At 46.8% G+C, this 19,934-nt stretch overlaps 1 protein-coding gene across 1 annotated transcript; it reads left to right on the top strand.

Annotated features, from left to right (window-relative positions):
* Window positions 1–7,578: 7,578 nt before the first annotated feature.
* Window positions 7,579–19,623, top strand: Slc31a2 (solute carrier family 31 member 2). Its single transcript, XM_027400334.1, has 4 exons — window positions 7,579–7,705; window positions 13,908–13,974; window positions 17,221–17,410; window positions 18,237–19,623. Exons 1-4 carry the CDS (start codon window positions 7,700–7,702, stop codon window positions 18,403–18,405), a joined length of 432 nt encoding a protein of 143 aa, XP_027256135.1. The 5' UTR covers window positions 7,579–7,699; the 3' UTR covers window positions 18,406–19,623.
* The last annotated feature ends 311 nt before the right edge of the window (window positions 19,624–19,934 follow it).

The raw sequence follows: 19,934 nt of genomic DNA, 5'->3' as shown, positions 1-19,934 counted from the left end.
TGCAATTTCAGCTACTCTGAAGCCTAAGAAAGAAAACCAGCAAGTGCAGCACAGCCTGGGCTACAGAGTGAATTCAGTGTCAGCCTGGGTAACCTGATGAGACACAGTCAGTGCATAGGGATGAAGTTTAGTGGTTGAGTCCTTCCTTGTTTAGCACGTAAGAGGACCTGTGTGCAACCTCTAGAACAGAAGAAGTAAAAAGGTCGATCTCTGGGGATTCTCAACCAAGAGTAAAAGGCACAGGTTTAGAATATAACTCAATGATAGTCTGCTTACATTTCCTGGGCAGGGCCTAGGGTTGAACCACCAGTGCCACATAGGAAGGAAAGGAGGGGAGGGAGGAAGAGAAGGAAGGAAGGAGAAAAGTGGAAAGAGAAGGAAAAAGAAAAGACACCCAATGCACTGTCTACCCTATGCCCCAAGTTCTGAGCAGTTTCTGCAGAGTTGGCGAGCATGCTGCCATTTAGGAGTTTGCTGAAAGCAGTCATTACATATGACTTCCTATTGGGCCATCATTTAGCAACTGTAGTCCATCTTCCATATCCAGCAAGAGAACTGTGCACTGTGACTGGAAAGTGGGCTCCTAGTTAGCATAATACTAACCACTGCAGACTTGGACTGAGGCTCACTCAAGCGCTCATCTGATATCCCAGAGTCAAGGCGCATTCAAGGGCTCATCTGGTCCCTCAGAAGAATGCTCTTGCAACCAGGGCTGGACCAGTGCCCCACCCTGCCCCCACCTGCCTCACTCAGATGATTGCTTCAGAGCCAGGGCTTTATTTCTTATCAACTTCCTTCTTCTCAGGCAGGGAAGAAAGGGACTATTTCCAATGCAGGAGAGGGAAGGTCTCTCCCTGCAGGTACTTCAACTCATGCTTGAGCTACATGAAACTGCTATCTTTGAGAGTTAAAGGAATGATCAGCTGTCGGTCATTTCATCTGGTTACTCCTCACACCACCAGAGAACAGGTTTTCCCAGTTGCCTTTGTCCTTCTGCATCAAACAATCACTTGGTTCATGACACACTAGGAGTCAAATCAACCAAGGGGTGCTAGTAAAACACTCCTATTTGGACTTTTCCAGGGCTCTAGGGGGTGAACATCAGTTTTTCTTACCAAGCAGAGAAAAACCTGCCATTGAGCACCATTTCCATTCTTCAGCGGAATCCTGCCTTGACCCATCTTTCCCGGGGGTTGAGAAAGAAAGTCCAGTTGGGCTCAGGGACACATTCTGGAGGCTGTATGCCTCAGGGACTCTGCATAAGGATAGAGCAAGTACTGGCAGTTACAGAAAAAAATTCAGAATATTTTTGAATAAGAACTGGCAGTGCAGAATATATTCTTGATAAAGACTTGCCTTTAGGACACTTGAGTTTTATCCACCTTCATGCACAGCAAATTCATCCACATTAACCAGAAGGTGGAAACAACCCAAAAGTGAACTGACATAGGCGAGTGAGTACAGCAATGGTCGTCCATACAGTAGAATATTATTCAGCCTCAAAGGGTAAGGAAACACCTGCTCCAACTGGGGAAAATCCTGAAGACATTTTGCTAAGTGAAATAAATCACAAAAGGGCAAATGCTATGCAGTTCTCTTTATTTGAGTTATAAAAGTTGTGAGATCCTAAAGATGGAACAGAATGTACAGTGGTAGTTGCCAGGGACTAGGGAAAGGAAGGAATTATGAGTATAGAATTTCGCTTTCACAAGATAAAGAGTTTTGGGGATTGGCTGCACAGTACTATAATTGTATTTGAAGTTGCTGAATTCCATGCTGTGAAATGGTTAACATGGTTAGTTTTATGTGTGTGTGTGTGTGTGTGTGTGTGTGTGTGTGTGTGTGTGTGTGTGTGTGTGTGTGTGATGTGTATTGTGAAGGCATATGTGTTGTGAATGCATACCTGTGCATACATTTGGAGACCACAGGAAGACACTGGATGTCCTGCTCTGTCATTCACCACCTTACTCTCTTGAGACAGGGTCTCTCACTGAATCTGCAGCTAGCCTGATGGCCAGAGAATTCCAGTTATCCTCTTGTTTCTGCTACTCATCACCCAGTGCTTGGTTTTTTTACATGGTTTCTAGGGATTCTAGGAGTTGAACTCAGGTCCTCATGTTTGCATAGCAAGCACTCTTTATCACTAACTCATCCCCTCCAGATCCATTATGTCTATTTTGCTATAATTTAATATTTACTCTATTTTTTTATTTTATTTTATTTTAAATTATGCGAGCATGTGTGGTGGTGCGTGTAGGTGTTTGGAAGCCAGGTATTGGTTCTTCCAGAACTGGAGTTACAGGCAGTTGTTATCGAGCTGCCTGACATGGGTCTCGGAAACCACCTGGGTCCCCTGAAAAGCCAGTAGGCACTCTTAACAACCAAGCCATCCCTGCAGCCCCATAGAATTTTATATTTTTCTTATTTTTTTCTTTGAGACTAGGTCTTACATAGCCAAGGATGACCTTGAGCTTCTAGCCCTCCTGCCTCTACTCCCCATGTGCTGGGATTAGAGGTATATCATCATACCCGGTTCATGTGCTACTGGGGATTGAACCTAGGGCCTCATGTGTGTCACGAGAGCACTCAAACAACTGAGCTATATCCCCGTCCTTCTGTGGTTTTCAAAAGAAGCGTAATTGTGATCTGTTGCTGTTCACTGACTGGGACACGGACAGCTCTGCTCTTCAGGCCAGTCTATCCTACGGATATGTACCACTTTGAGCATCTGGCCTCAGAGCTTGGTGTGGTTTTGGTACGAATGCATGGAATCTCCTCCTCAGGACACAGGCGTGTGAGTCGTTGGTAGCTGCACTGGACAACCTCAGGGTGGGTGTGAAAGGAGTCTGCAAGAAAAGCGCTGGCAGGGAGGGTGCCCACAAGTGCTATCCTTAACCCTGGCCTCAGCAATGAATGGATCCACAGAACTTACTTTTCTCAGCCACACAAAAGCAAAACATTCTGTCTCTCTCCGCTGACTGTAGGCATGATGTTTGCTCTGGCTGAGCTGAAGATTGTTCAGGTGGAAATAAGTTACAGACACTGATGTCCTCTACAGTAGGCTGAACAATGACCCTACAAAAACACCTACACCTAGTTCCTGGAACCAGTGCATACGTGTTAACTCTCAAGTCAAAAGAGGATTTGCACGTGTGCTCCAGGGAAGGATCCTGGGATGGGGAGATGGTCTTAGGTTGTCTGGATAGGTCCAGAAATATTCACAAGGGTTGGAAGGAGGCAGAAGAAGGCTGAGGGAAGGTGTTGTGAATTGCCCCCCCCCAAGTATAACAAACAGTTCATCCACCAGAGCAGCTGAGAATGCTTTCAAGAGAGGGTCAGGACTGAGTCTGTTGAACGTTGATGTACCCTAAAAAAGGGGGTGGGGGTAGAGAGGGTCACTGGACCTTCATCTGAGGTTCTGGCCACATTCCCTCCTATACCTCCCAGGTTGCTCTATATAATTCTGTTCCAATTTCATGGGACTTCATGGCCCTGGGAGGTGCTACAGTAAATACACTGTGGAAGGTTAAATGAAGGGTTGATTTCCATCAATATGGAATGAGACTTCACAGTGATGTAGCTGCTTTGGGGTCCCCCACACTCCTGTAAGTAACTCCTCACCCACACACTGAAGGAAAGCCCAGTAAGAACATTGGCTCCCTAAGTCGGTAGACCATTATTGGTGCACTGAAACAAGGGGGGTGTTTGTTTCTAGCTCTCTGGGGAAAGCGTTCCTGCAACACAAGGCTGTGGGAAAAGTGAAGACGCTGCATTACTGTTAACACTGAAGACAGAGGAAAGCCATTGATCCCCCAAGCCAATGCATGCAAGGAATGTAGCTTTAGAAGCTGGAAAGGGTAGGGACAAGGAACCAGATTCTCCCTAGAGCCTCTAGGGACAATGCAGTCCTGCTGATGGCTTTATTTTACCCCCAATGAATCTGCTTTCAGTCTTCAAATCAACAGAACCCTAAGAGGATAAATACATGTTGCTCTAAGTTGTCAGGAAATCTGTTACAGCAGTTGAAGGAAACTACTACACTACAGAAGGGAAGCTGGCTGGCCCCTGATCTCTCTCATCCCTGCAGACTTCAGAAACTCCAGAGGAAGATGTGTGGACAGTCCAGACTGCCAGGAACACAGACACTTAGGTGCAATCCAAATTCTTTGGTACTCTCTTGAAGCAAGGAGAACAGAAGCCTAGAAGAAGAAGCATGGTGTTTCTCCAGCAAGGAAAGGAACATCAGTCTCTGGCTCCTCATCAACTAGAACATATGCAATAGGGATCCCGAGGAGCTGCCCTTGGGATGCAACCATCCAGGTAAGCAGGGTCATGTTCAGGAGCAAGAAAACACATTGGGGTCCTGATGGTGGCAAAGCCCACACAGAAGATTTGCCTGGAGCTTGGATTCCTGAGCCTCTAGAAAGAGCAAAGTGTCTAGTTGACTGACTCCAGGTGACTCTCCAGGTATACTCTCTGGTGCTGCTGAGAGCCCTCACTGTGACAGTCCTCCACCCTAGCCTAGTGCCCACCCCAGTCTGATCCCCATCCCAGTCTGGTCCCCATCCTACCCCATCCTAACCCTCTCCCTCCCCCACCCCATCATAGCTGCCAATTCCTGAGCACCCACCATGTGCACCATGTCCCTCCCATGGGCTCTTCTGAGTAAACCCCGTTACTTACTTCCCTTCTTTGTTCATTGAGACTTGTTGCCTCACATATGTCACCCTTTTCTCCTTCCTCGACTATCTCTGGGCTGCCTGAAAGGCTTTGTATGAAGCGCGACACTTTAATAAATAAACAAGACCCCAAACATGATGGCTAATGCCTTCAATTTCAGTTCTCAGGAAGGTGGGCAGATGACTGTTGTAAATGCAAGGCCAGCCTGGGCTATACAACAAGAGCCTATCGACAAAAGGCAGGCTGCTGAGGAGATGACCCAGGGAGTAAAGTGTCAGTGTTTGACTGCAATCCTAGTGCCCACAAGAGGAAAAGGAGGCAAAATTCAAAGGCCATCTAGCCTGGAGTGTGAGGCAGTGAACGACAGAGACCCTGCCTCAAACAAAATGGAAACAAAGCAGTTGTCCTCTGATCTCTACATGAACACTCTGACACATATTCCTGCTTCCCCCACCCCCTGTCTCTCTCTCACACAATTAGCAAGAAAGACAATCAAAATGAACAACTTTCTGCAGCTGGGTGTCGGTGGTGCATGCCTCTAATCTTAGCACTCACAAGAGGAATTCAAGTCCACATACACTGAGCCGCATGCCATTGTGTACTGCTGTGCTCTGGGCATGTCATGGCCATTATTATCTTAAAATCAGAGAAGCTGTGGTAAGTCACAAGAGACCTTCACCCTATTGGAACTCCCTAGTAATCCTTCCCGAGGGGGAGGGAGGGCTCACTCCCTCTTGGGGAGAAGGTCATGAGACATCCCATGGAATTCCACCCCTCCACTAAGGAGGATACATGTGGCTAACTATTGGAGGAGTGCAGAGACTGCTCCTCAGTGATGTAGCTGCCCATAAGTAGCTCATGCTCTTGTATTTAACTCCTAACCCATGCTTCTGTAAGTAACCCCAGTTAAACTCACTGGTTCAAGTTGGGCTTGGTTGCAGTCATGTTTTGGGGATTCTATCAGGTGAACACACATTTGTTCATGGTTCCTCAGGAAAGCCAAACCCAGCTGCAGTAGCATGTGTATGTGTGACCCTTCTGTGAGTTCCCGCATTAAACTTCATTATTAAGCAGAGAATAACTAGTCAGATTTCTCCACTGCTAGCTGACTCTGGACAAGCTCAGTGCCCAGTTGAAGGGCCCTTTGCGGCTCTTTGGGAGCTATCATGTTTCCTGCCAAGGGTTTTGTCTCAGGCTCCAGGTGTGTGCTGTGGAGACAGGGAGAAGTGTCCAAAAAGAACCTGGAAAGAATCCTGACATAGATGGAGGTATGGGCAGCTCTGCTGTAATCTTAAGGACTAGATTCTGTGTCTGAGTCAAGTTCCTTTCCCTGGAGCCAGAGAAGGGGCAGCCTCTGGTAGCTCAAAACAAACCAGCAGTGGTAGGACATAGGGTTAAATGCTGTAGCCATAACACCCTCAGGGGAACTAGGACTAAGCATGAAGGTCATCAGATAGTGACAAAGCCAATGAAAACTTTCAAATGAATGAGGCTATGTTGCTAATCTTTCCAGGGGCAGTGAAGGAGGAGGGGCATGCGATGGCACACAAACCTCCTTAGCCTGCTTCAGTGGTTAGGTACAGAGGGGTAAAAAAAAAAAAAAAAATGACCTCGAATCCCCCGACTCCCTCCCCTGCTCAGATGTCCCTCATGTGCCCTGCAGGTATGCTTTCTTTGAGGCTGCACAACCCTCCTTAGCTTTGGCCAGAAGCTGTGTGACCCTGAGCAATGGCTTAACCTTTTGCAGATGGCTTTCTCTCACGGGTAGAAATATCTGTTGTTAATGATGACAATGGCTTCCATTTATCCAGCAAGTTTCCACTGCCAGGTTTAATGCTGAGAATTCAACGCATGTTTTCATTTATGCCTTTCAACACCTCTATGACATAGATTCTATTATTATTTTTTTTTAATCTTAGCAGGAAGCTGAGCCTCATATGTCAAGCTGTTTGTCTGAGGCCCCATGGCTAATACACCAGAACTCAGGATTTGAGGTGAGAGGGCAGACTCCAGTCTCAAGGTCTCAGCTAACCCTTGGTCAGAATTCTTGGAGGAGAATGTATGGGCAGATTGGTCGGCAAAGGATAACCAAGTGTATTTAAGAACTTATATAAAAGATTGTTGATGTTTGGAAAAGAAAGTTTTAATAGTGTTAAAAGTTTGATATACATCCCTAATAAAACTAGGTCAATGAGATGAAAAGGCAGTACATAAAAATGGAAATACTAATAAGAGAAAAAAAAGTCTTTTAACCTGGTAGTAAAACAAATACAAATTGGGATTGTGAGGGGAGAATGAGAAGAAAGTGACCTGAAAGCATAAAGGAGCCATGGGGGACACATGGAATCTGTACCCTGTTTTGGACTGGGAACTGTGGGAAATAAAATCTATAGCTTATAAGCCTTCAATCTTTGATAGTCTGTTAATGAAGCCCAAATGAACTAAGATTTTGTATTACACACAAGGAAGATGAAAAAATGTGCAATATAGAAACATAATCTTAGTGAGCACACAGAAAGAAAATTACAGCTGTGCACTGCTGTCTGCTTATCAGATTGGAGAAGATAAAGTGGCAATAGGAAAGTCGGGGGCGTAATTGACTTAATGTACTCCTAATTTGTTGCTATTGTGTTCCTGGAGTGAACATTTTAATTTTCCACTAACATACGTTAAGCTTCGCTAGGTGTCTGATCAAAAGGAAAAAGCAATAAACATTTTTTTATGATAATTGCCAAGGCAAAGTCAATTGTAGGCGGCCGGGCTTGCTGGGGATTGCGGAGTCCCTGCGTCCGAGTAGCCAGGACCCGAGTGGGCGCGTGGGTCCTCCGCGGGGGGCGTGGCCTGGGTCGTGGGTTGGGGAAGCAAGTGAGAACCACAACTCCCAGGCGCCCGCGCGCCGCCTCTCCCAGGCCACGTGATCCGCGCGACCTGGGCGCGGTAGCCGCAGCAATCCTACCAAGTCCAGTCTCGAACCGCGAGTGGACTGACGCGACCCCGGCGGCCGCCCAGTGCGCACACCATGGCGGTGAGTTCTGAGTTGCTCAGCGGAGGGGACGGAGGTGGGCGACTATGCGGCCCTCCCCGAGATCCTTGCAGCCTCTGGACCCGGGCTGAAGGGGTGGGAGCTATGTCAGCGACGCTGTCACAAGACGAGTAGGGCTGGGGGACTCCGCAAGCGAAGCTGGCTGTAGCTCCGGGAGTTTGTTTGTCCCTTCCTGCCGGGAGTCAGTCACTACAGTCAGGCCAGCCCCAGCTGGGACCGCTGCAAGTGGGTGCTGAGAGTCAGGACAGCTGTCCGCGGGTCCTTCCCGGGAGCTACCCAGATTTGGGGCATAACAGAAAGATTTCCTCCAAGAGGAGGCCCGGCGGGGTTCAGCGCAGCCCACGCGCGCGTGCACTGAGCACACACCCCCGGCTCAGCCTGTCCTGGGCAGGTTCCTGGTTCTGTTTCTTTAAAACTAGCCTGGTAACTTCCCCATCCTTCTTATCCCCGGAATCTGAAAGTATCGTTTCAACAGACGTCTTTTCCTGGCTAGGTTTCCCCCCTTGGATAGAGAATGACAGCTTGCAAGATTGCTCTTTGAGGAAATCCTATCAGTTTCTTCATCTCATTAAGGTTGTCTCGGGATCTAAGACAGGAAGCCTACACAGGCTGTTTAGTGGAGAGGCACTCCGCCTCCCGCGGATCCTACAATACAGGGAAATAGATGGAAACCCCTTGATAAAGGTCCCCAGGCAGTCAAAGACAGCACGCCCGGCCTTCTGAAGTGTCTGGTTAAAACACGAAGGCACTTTTCTTTAAGTTTAACACCTATTTGAGAAAAAAGAAAACAAGTCCTGTGAATGGCTCTGTCTTTGGCCTCGGTCCCTTCTCTGTGAGGTGCTTCCCTTCATAAAGCACAGATAAACTGCCAGAGACACAGATTTATCGCCAGTGGGAACCACTGGGGCCCTGCCCTTAGATATCTCAACACAGACCTGCCAACTGAAAGTTGCGGTCCCTTCCTAAGTCTGGGTGTGCTGGTTTTGGATCTTTTTTTTTTTTTTTTAATTCGAAATACAGAAAGTGTGAGGAAGGCAGGGGCACCAGGGGTTTTGATCTTGGTTGGGAAGTGGAATTGTTCCCTATGGGCACTGCTAGTTGAAGACACCCCGCAGTCTGGCCTCCCAGCTGCCTCCTGCTCCCCAACTGTCCCAGCCACTTGCCTATCCTCCCACAGGTGGCTTTGTCCCCTGCCCAGGTCACCCTGCCTCGATGCTTCTGTCTGCAGTCTCTGTTTGAATATCTATTGTGTCTCCCATTCCCCTGCTAAACAGTTCTAACGCTGCCAGCCTTCTCTCATTCATCTGCATCCTCGGGGTCTACACAATCCTAGCACAAGAAAAGGAGATATTGTTGAGGAAATTTACTGTCTGTAGGGCTTTCCGTGGGCGGCAAAAGGTGTTGGCTGTTTTTTTGCTCCTGAGATAGTTGGCCTGGACCCAAGGATGATAGAATAAAATGAATTGTGGAAACTCCCAGGGTGACTAAATTAGCTACTGGAGACATTCCATTCATGCCTACTGCTTAACTAGTCAGACTGGGTGAAGGAGTGATGGGCACAACCTCCACCTGGCAGAGATGGTTCCAGAGGCCCCTCCAACGGTCTGATGAAGGCAACCTTAGGATACATGGAATTTTGCTCTATTGTTTGCTTCATCATATTATTCTTTTATGAGCATTTTTTCCAGGTCATCAACTATTCTTTTTGAAATTCTAACAAGATGTCTCAGGATGGTGGTACTGTTTTAGCTTTTTATGTTTGCCAACTACCACTTTCCTATTAGGAAGATAAAGTGCTCATTATTCAACATGACTTTGAAGTGACTACTTATTTTCCTTATTGAAGCCGTTATGTAATTTACCTGGCCAGCTAGTAGGCAGGGAACATGGTTGTTCAGACTATTTTTCCAGCCATACCCCTACAGATGCTTGCCCCAGAAATACCCAGAGTGCTTATCAAACATGCTGCAATTTGAAGAGTAGCTCATGCTTTCTAGTAAGTTCTATGACTCTGAACTCATGAGCCTTTAAACAAAGGCTCTGTTAACAGTAGCCGGCAATAGCAGAGATGTTGGGTTGAGGGAGGAGATAAAGAGTAGGAAGTGAACACAGTGCAAGCCTGTGCAGGCCCTCAGAAGACAAAGGGCTGCAGGGCAGTGCTATTCAGTCAGATGAGTTGACTCTCCTCTGGGTCTTCTGAAAGTCAGACCCCTTTCAGAACCGAAAGGTATGTGTGCCAAGTGGGCAGTCATCCCTGTCCCCAGGTCTGGTCGACAGGGTGCATGTCTGCACAGGGGATGAACACCCATGGGTGAGGCATTCCTCTCCACTCACAAATAGAGGCATACTCGTGTTTGGTTTCCTCTTGTCCTTTATTGTGTTTTAGTGTAGGACTGAAGCTCACAATGGGATCCTGTCTGCACCAAGGTCACTGGATCTGAGAAAGTTAAGCCAAACCAGGGAAAAGGCTTCCTCGGGTTCAGTCCCCATTTTACAGCTGGGGAAACTGAGCTCCAGGAAGGGCTTGCTGTGTGGCTTACTCAGGGTCCTAGCAGCAGCAGGAGGCAGATACAGGATGTCCAGCTTCAGAATCTGTTCTGTCCATTAGGCTTCCCTCCTCTGCCCAAACTGTACACACCAAGTGAGCATCAGAACCCTGTCCTCAGATGAGTCTCGTTAAAATCATCTGGCTCTTCCCCTGGGTTCTGATTGACAGGAATAAGGAGGCCAGGCACCTGCATTTTTAGTAAAGCTCTGGGATCTTAAGGGAGCATGATGTCCTTCACTAATCTACTTGGACAGTGTGGGACTTGTTGACAGTCTCTGCACTCAATGGTTCACCTGTAATTCCCTGTGTATGTGGAACCAGGACTATGCACACCTGTGTTCCACTCCAGCATCCTTCCTCCTAACCTCTTCCCACTTGCTTTGCATCCTGTTTTTAGCTGCAGTGCCTTAAACACTGGCTTTTCTTCCCTGTCCTCACATACCATGGCCTTGTTTGCTCCAGTGTGGTTGCATGGAGGTCTTTTCTCCTAATTTTCTCCTTTCCTAGCTTCTTCCCTTCTTTTCTCCCAGTGTGCCTTGTCTTTGCTAGTTTCACATCTTTTTTTGGAATTGTTTGTTGTTGTTGTGATTGTTTTGTTTGTTTTTCTGTAGCTTTGGAGCCTATCCTGGAACTCGCTCTGTAGACCAGGCTGACTTCCAACTCACAGAGATCCGCCTGCCTCTGCCTCCCGAGTGCTGGGATTAAAGGCCTGAGCCACCACTGCCCAGCTTCATTTTTTGGAATTGTTAAAACTAACATTCAGGGACTCAGTTGGTCAAGTGCTTGTCTAGCACACACAAAGTCACAGATTGGATCCCCAGTGCCACAGAAACTTTGAAGTATGGTAGTGCATTCTTCTGCTCCCAGCACTCATAAGGTGGAATTAAGGGGATAAGAAGTTCAGAGTTATTCTCAAGTTCAGGCCAACCTGGACTACACAACACCCTGACTAAAACAAAAAAAAAATGGACTGGATAAATGGTTCAGCAGTTAAGATCGTGTTCTGTTTTTGCAGAGACTCCAGTTTGGATCCCAGAACCCTTGTCATTCTTGAGTAGCGCACAACTGCCTAACTCTAGCTGCAGGGGGAATCTGGTACCCTCTTCTGGCCTCTATGGGCACTTCATTCACATCCCAAACCCCACACAGAGACACACACCTATACACATAATTAAAAATATTTTTGCCAGATAAGGAGTTGGATGCACTTGGGAGGTAGAGGCTGGTAGATCTGGGATACATAGAAAATAAAAAGCATGCACATGGATTTTTCTCCACAAATTAGTGTTCGTTTACTTCAAATGAGGGTGAAGTATGAAGAAGACATGGGCTCTATTCCTGATGCTGCTACCATCTCACAATGTAACCCTAGGCATGCCTTAACTTATTCTTGGGCTTCCTTAAAAGTTGTGTTAAGAGCACAGACTCTGATTCCAGTCTGCCTGAGCAAAAACCTGCTGCTGGCCAACATGCCAACAAATATGAGAAAAGATTAACAATCTTCCAAGGTAGATTCTGTCCAACAAGAAAAGGAAAGGGAAGCAGGCAGGGGACAGGGTTCTAGGGTGTGCCTTCTGGCAGGAAAGAGATGAATTGTTTTGCCCAATTCCAGCTTCTTCCAGACTTGATTGCAGTCATCTCTCAGAGTATGTCTTAACAGCCTGTGGTTCTCATGGAACTCTTTTGAGAAATATTCCTTTAGTTTTAACAGATTTGGGAAAGATGGCCCATTGACTGTCATCTTGTGACATCTCATCGATTGTCATCTTCATGCTGTCTTCTCCCAACTTCCCTGGGGTGATGCTGAGGCTCTAGAAAGCCTTTGATTGACCCATCTGGTTTGCTCCCAATCTAATATCTTTATTTACTTTTTTTGAGGTGATGACTCACTTTACTCCAGGTTGGTCTGTGTCTTAGCCACTGTTCTACTGCTGTGAAGAGACACCATGACCAGGACAACTCTTATAAAAGAAAGCATTTAATTTGAGGCTTGCTTACAGTTTCAAAGAATTAGTTCATCATCATCATCATCATCATCCTCATCAATCATCATCATCATGGCAGGAAGCATGGCACTGAGCAGTAGCCAAGAGCTACATTCTGATTGGTCAGCAGAGAGAGAAAGAGACTCTGGGCCTGATATGGGCTTTTGAAACCTCAAAGCCCATCCCCAGTGACACACTTCCTCCAACAAGGCCACACCTCCTAAAACAAGTCCCTGCCTCCCAATCCTTCTCAAGTAGTCTACTGACTAAACATTCAAATATCTGAGCCTTTGTGAGCCATTCTTTTCTTTCTTTCTTCTTCTTCTTTTTTTTTTTTTTTTTTTTTTTTTTTTTTTTGGTTTTTTGAGACAGGGTTTCTCTGTGGCTTTGGAGGCTGTCCTAGAACTAGCTCTTGTAGACCAGGCAGGCCTCGAACACACAGAGATCCACCTGCTCTGCCTCCCGAGTGCTGGGGTTAAAGGCGTGCACCACCAACGCCCGGCTAAGAGCCATTCTTAATTAAGCCTCCATATTCTGAAATTTATTATCTAACCAAATGGCCTGGAATTCACAACAGTGTGCCTGCTTCAGCCTTCCAGCTGCTGGGGTTATAACTGTGAACTACCATGGCCACTTTCATTCTACTGTTCTTTGTTATCTCCTCTGATGCTCAATTTTGAGAAGTGGGGAGAAGGAAGGGGTAGATGTGTATGATCTGTGATTTAGGACTGTTACCTACAAACAAGTTTGTGGCTCTGGCATTCACGTGGTCAGAGAATGCCCAATGGCGTAACTTCCAGACAAAGTGACAGCTAACCTAATTTTCCTGTCCCTTAACTTACCCACTGAAGCATGTCTCAGTCCAAACTCCCACAGCCTTTCTGAGAACCCACCATCTCTCTCCAGGTCCTCTTTCTTCCCTGGAACACTCATTGAGAGCTACCAGACTTCTCACAAAGCCCACCCAAGGCAAATCCCTTTCTGTCCTAGGGCTCCCCTTACCCATTCACAGATGAGATGGGGTTGAAGGGGCTGGGGTTGGAATGAATCAGTGTGTTTCTTTTTTATTCTTTTAATGGTACTAGGGGGTTGAACCTGGGGCCTCACATATTTGAGGCAAGTGCTCCACCCTTACCCTTACCTTCTCAGTGCTGGCCACAGACTGGGGCCAACAAAGAGTCTAGTGAATGAGTGGATGTGTGTAGTATGCAGACGGGAGACATCTGTCCTTAGCCTTGCATGACAAACTCTGTTGCAGCAGTCCAGGTTCACCAGGAAAGAGGACTCCCTGCTGGCTCTGGGGATTGTGTTCCAGAACTGAGCAAAAAGGCTGAGCCAGTGTGTAAGGCTTGGCCTAGGGCTTCCTACTGAGTTTGGAGTACACAGAAAGGACATCTCCATGTGATCCAAGGATACTGTGTTATCCCAAATCTGGTACTCCCCATCTTCACTTCCACGTGGAGCAGAGCTCAGTTATCAGTGCTATTGACCCACTTGGGCAAGTCCCTCCTCTTCCATATGGCTTTTAATAGCCCTTCTAGCATGTAAGTCGTGTAACCCCAGGAGTTCTCCCAAGGCAGCTGCTGGAGAGCATTAGGAAGCAGGACCTCTGTGCCTACGCCTCCTGTGATGCTGATCTCATCTCTTTCAGATGCATTTCATCTTCTCAGATAAGGCTGTGCTTCTGTTTGATTTCTGGAGAGTCCACAGTCCTACAGGTAAGAATTGGGAATGTCACTTGTAGTTTGGCAAGCCCCATAGTGCTAGGCAGTGGAAAACTTGGGTTCTCTTTTATTTTCTGTGGGCAGTTAAGGCACATTAGCTAGAATTGTGCATTTATCATTCTAAAGCAGGCTAAAAATAGGTCAGATAACTGTCATGGCAGATGTGCACCTCCCTACAACAGATGACCACTGCCCAGCTACCCACTGCAGACTAAGCAGTGGAGTAGAACACCATTTTGTTAGTATCTTACCAAGATTCTGTGGGTTGACTATGCTAAGTGGTCTGTACTCAGGGCCTCCCATGCAATGGAGGCACACAGTGGCTGGACAGTCTTTCTGAAGAGTGTTTAGTGTCTTGTACTGGTTGTGAACTGCAGCCTCAGCTGGGCCTCTTGTCTGAGCCAGTGGCTCCTCCTGTAGTTTGGGTTTCCTCATGGCAGAATGGCTAGGATTTAAGAGCTAGTATCCTAAAAGAACATGGGAGAAATGCATGAGGGTTTGAAAACCTGCCCTAGGAGCTGGTGAGAAGGCTCAGTTGCTAAAGTCCTTGCTGAGATAGCATGAAGAACTTAATTTGATTCCAGCACCCAGACAGGCATGATAGCATGCTCCTGTAATCCCTGCATTGAAGAACAGAGACCGGAGGATTCCTGGGGCTTGCTAGCTAGTCAGCCTATCTTTAGCTTCAGCAAGAGACTCAGTCTCAAAAAGAATAATGTAGAGAGCAATAGAAGGACTCTACACTCATGTGCACCCACACACACATGCATGAACCTGCACACATATATACACACATTCACATACACATACAAAAACAAAACTTACACTTGGAAGTTACATAGCATTATCTTCACCTATTGTTAGATCCTTTGACCCTTCCAGGCTAAAAGGGAGTGAACATGGCTCTCATCTCCTGTTGGAAGGAGTGTGGGTCAGATATATGGGAGTGAACATCTTTAAAAGGTACACTGTATCACAGATACTAGAGGGTAACCTGAAAAACTAAGGTAGATGTGTTTGAACTGAAGGGAGTTGGATGATGAAATTGGATGCACTTAAGAATGCAGACAGAATGTTGTCATTTAGACAGTGAAGGCTGGTACAGACATGGAGCAGCAGAGGCTGCTGCGGAGAGGGGGCTGGATTCTGGGAGTCTGGGAAGACTTGCTGTTTAATGTATACTCTTCTCTCTGACTAAACTTTTACCATAGGCATATAATTGCCTGTGGTTGCCTATTTAAAACAAAAACAAAAACAAAACAAAAAAAAAACTATGGCTTTTGCCTTTGTGAAGGCAAAACCAGCCTTATGGTTTTTCCTTTTTTTGCACTCAAACACTCCCATAGTCAGATGTGTAGTTCTTCTATACCAACCATTTTTTGGGCAGCAGCTAAGTATCTAGCAGTTTGGTTTAATTCTGACACTAGAGTTGGTGCACACCCCACAGATCAAGAGCACCTTCCCTCTCGGACTGTCTCCCATGCTGATGTCTGTACTTCTGACCAATGAGCTGTAAAATCAAGGCTATGACCCCTCCCCACTCCCTACCTCTGCCCAAGCAGCATCAATCATTTGCTGGAACAACTCACACAACTTGACATAGGTATAATTAAACTACTAGCCACTGATGATCAACTCAGCCCGCAGCCTCTGTCTGTTCCCCGGAGCTTAGGGGTGAGGTTGGGTGTTCCAATCTTCTTATCAAATGTTGGTTCCTCTCCAGCCACAAGTCATTGGCACATATAAGCCCCTACTAGCAGGTATTTATTGGATACAGGGTTTCTTAGTATATAGCCAAAGCTGGCTGTAAACTCACAATCCACCTACCCCAGCTTCATCAGGGCTGAGATCATAGGTATACACTACCATTCCCAGTTCCAAATATATTCTTATGTCAGAAAGCTCATAAAATACTTTGAATAGATCATTTATTATCTGCTGTAAAACATCAGAGTTCATTTTGCCCAGAAACACTAGTAAGTACTTACTATTCTCTTTAACATAATGGATTTTTCTCTATAAATACAATACACAAAATACTCCCAGGGTTTTTGGTATACCTACATATGAAAAATGTATGCTTCCAGGAATATACCACTGCATTTGCAAGAAATCTTAATAGAGATGTATGCAGAACATGGGGGGAGGCTGATGGGGATGGTGCTGCGTGGCTTCTTCACCCTCAACCCCTGGCTCTGCCAGAATGAGAAGCCACACTCCAGTATGTCAGAACTACTAAGAAATATCTAGAGAGGCTAAGAGATGATGAAGGTCTAAGCTTAGTGATGGTGAGAAGAGACCGGTGGCTGGAGTGGATTCAGAGTGAGTGGAGAGTAGGCTGTCTTGCCTCCTGGGACAGCCCCCTGGGGGTGTCTGGGGAGGAGCAGTGCTTTTCAGGGAGCTCTACAACTTGGCTTGTTTGTTCTGGGGCACTGGGGATCAAACCTTGGGCCTCACTTGTGCTGGGCAAGCCTTCTGTCTCTGGGCCTTTTTACTTTTTGAGATATGGTCTCACTGAGTTGTTTAGGTTGGCCTGGAATCCACTCTAGTCCAGGCCAGCACCGAGCTGTGATCCATCTCCCTCAGCCATCAGAGTACCTGCAGGTACATACAGGCCTGTGTCCAACATCCTTCTTGCTTTCTTATTTATATGCCTGTATATTTATGTGTGGAGCTGGATGTGCATATGTGTGCATGGCAGAGGACAACCTTGGCTGTCATTCATCAGATGACATCCTCCTTGTTTTTGAGACAGGGTTTCTCGCTGGCTTGGAACCTGCCTAGTAAGCTAGACTGGGCTGGCCAGCAAGCCCAGGAATCTGGCTGTGTTTGCTCTCCCAGTGCTGGGAGTACAGCAGAGGTGGCAGCTGATGCTGCTTCCGCCGCCACCGCTGCTGCCATCACCTCCTCCTCCTCTTCCTTCTCCCCCCTCCTCCCATAAATCTATCTGCCTTTGCCTTTTAATGCACATCACCACACCTGACCACCTTCTTTATTTTTAATTGGCAAAACTGTCCATCTTATGTGGCGCTTTGAGATGTTTCAGTACACGTATAGGTTGTATAGCATTCAAGTCAGGGCCAGTCTACCTGTCTCTTCAAACTTTTATCATTTTTCTTGATGACAACATGTAAACCCTCTCCTAGCTTTTTTGTAACGTGACATGCTATCATCTGCCATCACCGTAGAGTACAGGACATGGCACACCAAAACCTAATTTTCAACTTGACCTCTTCACAGGTATGGCCCTCTCAGTGCTAGTAGTCTTGCTCCTGGCTGTATTATATGAAGGCATCAAGGTTGGCAAAGTCAAGTTGCTCCACAAGACTGTGGAGAACCTGCCTAATACCACCAGCCAGCAGCTCATCCTGGAATCAGACCAGGATTCTACAGGCTCCGTATCAACTGCAGCCAATGGTACCCGCCTCAGGTAAAACCATGGGAGGAAGGATGGCCAGAGCATTCACTCTTACCCTGACAGGTGGTTGGGCCCACAGAACTTTAGCCCCAAGAACAGAAAGATAATTTAGGTCCCAGGAAGTATTTAGTAAGATGAATTAGAGCCTGGGTCTATGGTGTCTGGGTCAAAGCTACCTATCAAGCAGCCTCTTGGGCAGATCCCAAGGACTTCTCAGGGAACTTCAAACCTGTGCTGCAGGCCTGCCAAGCAGCAGGCATGGGTAACTGGCCTTTCTCACCAGGCTCCCAAACACAGGAGATTTACAGATGTACCAAAGCAAGAACTACCATCAACCTAGTATACCACTTGGTGGGAGAGGGAGGCATCCTTTCTGTGCTCCAGTCTCACTCTGATCAGGCTTTACAGGCCTCAGTCTGTCTTCTCTGAAACCTCACCTATGCTTAATAAGCCTACCTGTTATGTCACCGGCCACCTTACCTGGGCATGTCACACCCTCATAACCACCCAGAGATAAGAAAATCAGCACTCAAAAAGGTTCAGAGTTAATAGACACCTAAGTCCCTGTTCTTTTCATGGCTTCTCCACCTCCCACATTCAATTCAGGGGAGAGACTGGCTTCCTGATGATTTCTTCTTATCCCTATCAGACAAAATTGACTACCCCCATTTGCCTAGGATTGCAGGAAGCTCAGAGCTAAATGTGGTAGGAATGTCTTTTTGGAGAGAAATCTCTGCTAGGTAAAATATTTTATGCTGGAACTCAGAGACTTTCTGTCCTTAGTAAAAACACATCTGCTCATCACTGTTTAACTAACTTGTTTCTCTTTTATGCCTAGGTGGTTTTTGTATTACTTTGGCCAGTCCCTAGTCCATGTCATGCAGGTGGTCATTGGCTACTTCGTGATGTTGGCTGTAATGTCCTACAACACCTGGATTTTCCTCGGTGTGGTCTTGGGCTCGGCTGTGGGCTACTACCTAGCCTACCCACTTCTCAACATGACTTAGTGGGCCAGAAATGTGTAGGTGCTTAGGGCTGGAGAGAGCTGGGGCCTCTGCTCCAGGTTATACTTCAGCTGCTTCCAGTTTCGTATGATGGCCATTGCTCACCTCTTTCCCAGTTCCTGGCAGCTTTGAGCTGAAGCCAGCAAATTGTCCCTGGAGCTTAGAGGACACTGGAGCTACCTCCCTTCCCAGCCTGGCCTACATAGGGCCCAGGCCTCCTGTGGTGCCTTAAGCAAGTGGCTGTGACCAAAGGGAACATGGAGAGACTGAAACCTGAAGTGAGGGTAGCCAGGCCTGTGACGATACACCTCAGACTGCAAATTAAAAATGTCCAAAGAGCTTCAGTGAGGAAGGTCATGGAACCTGGATACCCTCTTCTGCTTTGTGCCTTAATGCCACGAGCATCTCCAGTCTTGGGAGACGGACCATGCCACCTCCTTCTCACCTTTTTGCCTTAGAACACATAAAGACGGCCATTGACAAAACAAGTTTTTCACCTTGAACTCCTGGTTGTCAATTTTGCACATTTATACAAAAAAAGTTTCTAATGAGCTCACTGTGTTCATGACGATGGCAGTGTCTGCTGAGAACAGTCTCCCTTATTTAGGTAAGACTGATGCTGACTAAAGGCAGAGAGCCAGGCTTGTTAGCAAGGCTGCAGACATGTCTGCTATGTTCATCACAGAGAACAGCATTTCGTAACAGAGCTGGCTGCCCCTTATTTCTTACTTGCTGCTAACTCCTAATGACCTGATAGGGAGCCATGAGTCAGTCACTGAAGTACTGATTCAGCAGGGGTGTGTTGGGAGGGAGGTGACTGAGGGTGCAATAAGCAGTCAGACCAAAGCCAGGTCATGTTAACAGTTAACTGGACTCCTGGTATTTGAGCCTTTTTGTTTTACAGATAAAAGTTATTAGACAGGAATGGGGACACATACCTGTAATCCCCAGTACCCAGGAGACTGAGCCTGGAGATTGGGTTTGAGGGCAGCCTGGGCTACATATGGAGTTCCAGGCTAGCCTGGGATGCACAGTGAAACACACACACACACACACACACACACACACACACACACACACACACACACACACACAGCAGTCACTGCTACATACTATATAGTGTCTATGTTCAAGTACCTCCTGAACTCAATGAAAAGATGGTTTTAAGCTTTGGGAATTAAAAACAAATACACTTTAATAAATTTCTATTTTTGAACAGTCTGTGGTTGTTGGTCTATTTCTCTCCTCTTTCCAACAGTACACAACTCTTACATGTTACCACTGCTGGAGCTGGGGGGACACACGAGACCAAGGACTAAGATTGCATGTGTTGAAGACCACTCTGTGTGCAGAGAAACTCCAAATGGAAATGTGCCTGTTGGTAGACACTACAGTGTCAACTTAGTATGGTAGGTTCGTGTAACAAATATCTGCTGTAAGAAGAATAACTGTCAGGGCTGGAGAGATAGCTCAGTGTAGGGAGACACCCTAGCCCCGCCCAATAGTCCTGGGACAGGTACCAGGTGGACCCG

This window comes from Cricetulus griseus, chromosome 2 (genome assembly GCF_003668045.3).
Source record: "Cricetulus griseus strain 17A/GY chromosome 2, alternate assembly CriGri-PICRH-1.0, whole genome shotgun sequence".
Classification (NCBI taxonomy): Eukaryota; Metazoa; Chordata; class Mammalia; order Rodentia; family Cricetidae; genus Cricetulus; species Cricetulus griseus.
Note: the sequence above shows the minus strand (reverse complement) of the source record. Positions and strands in the feature narration are given on the sequence as shown.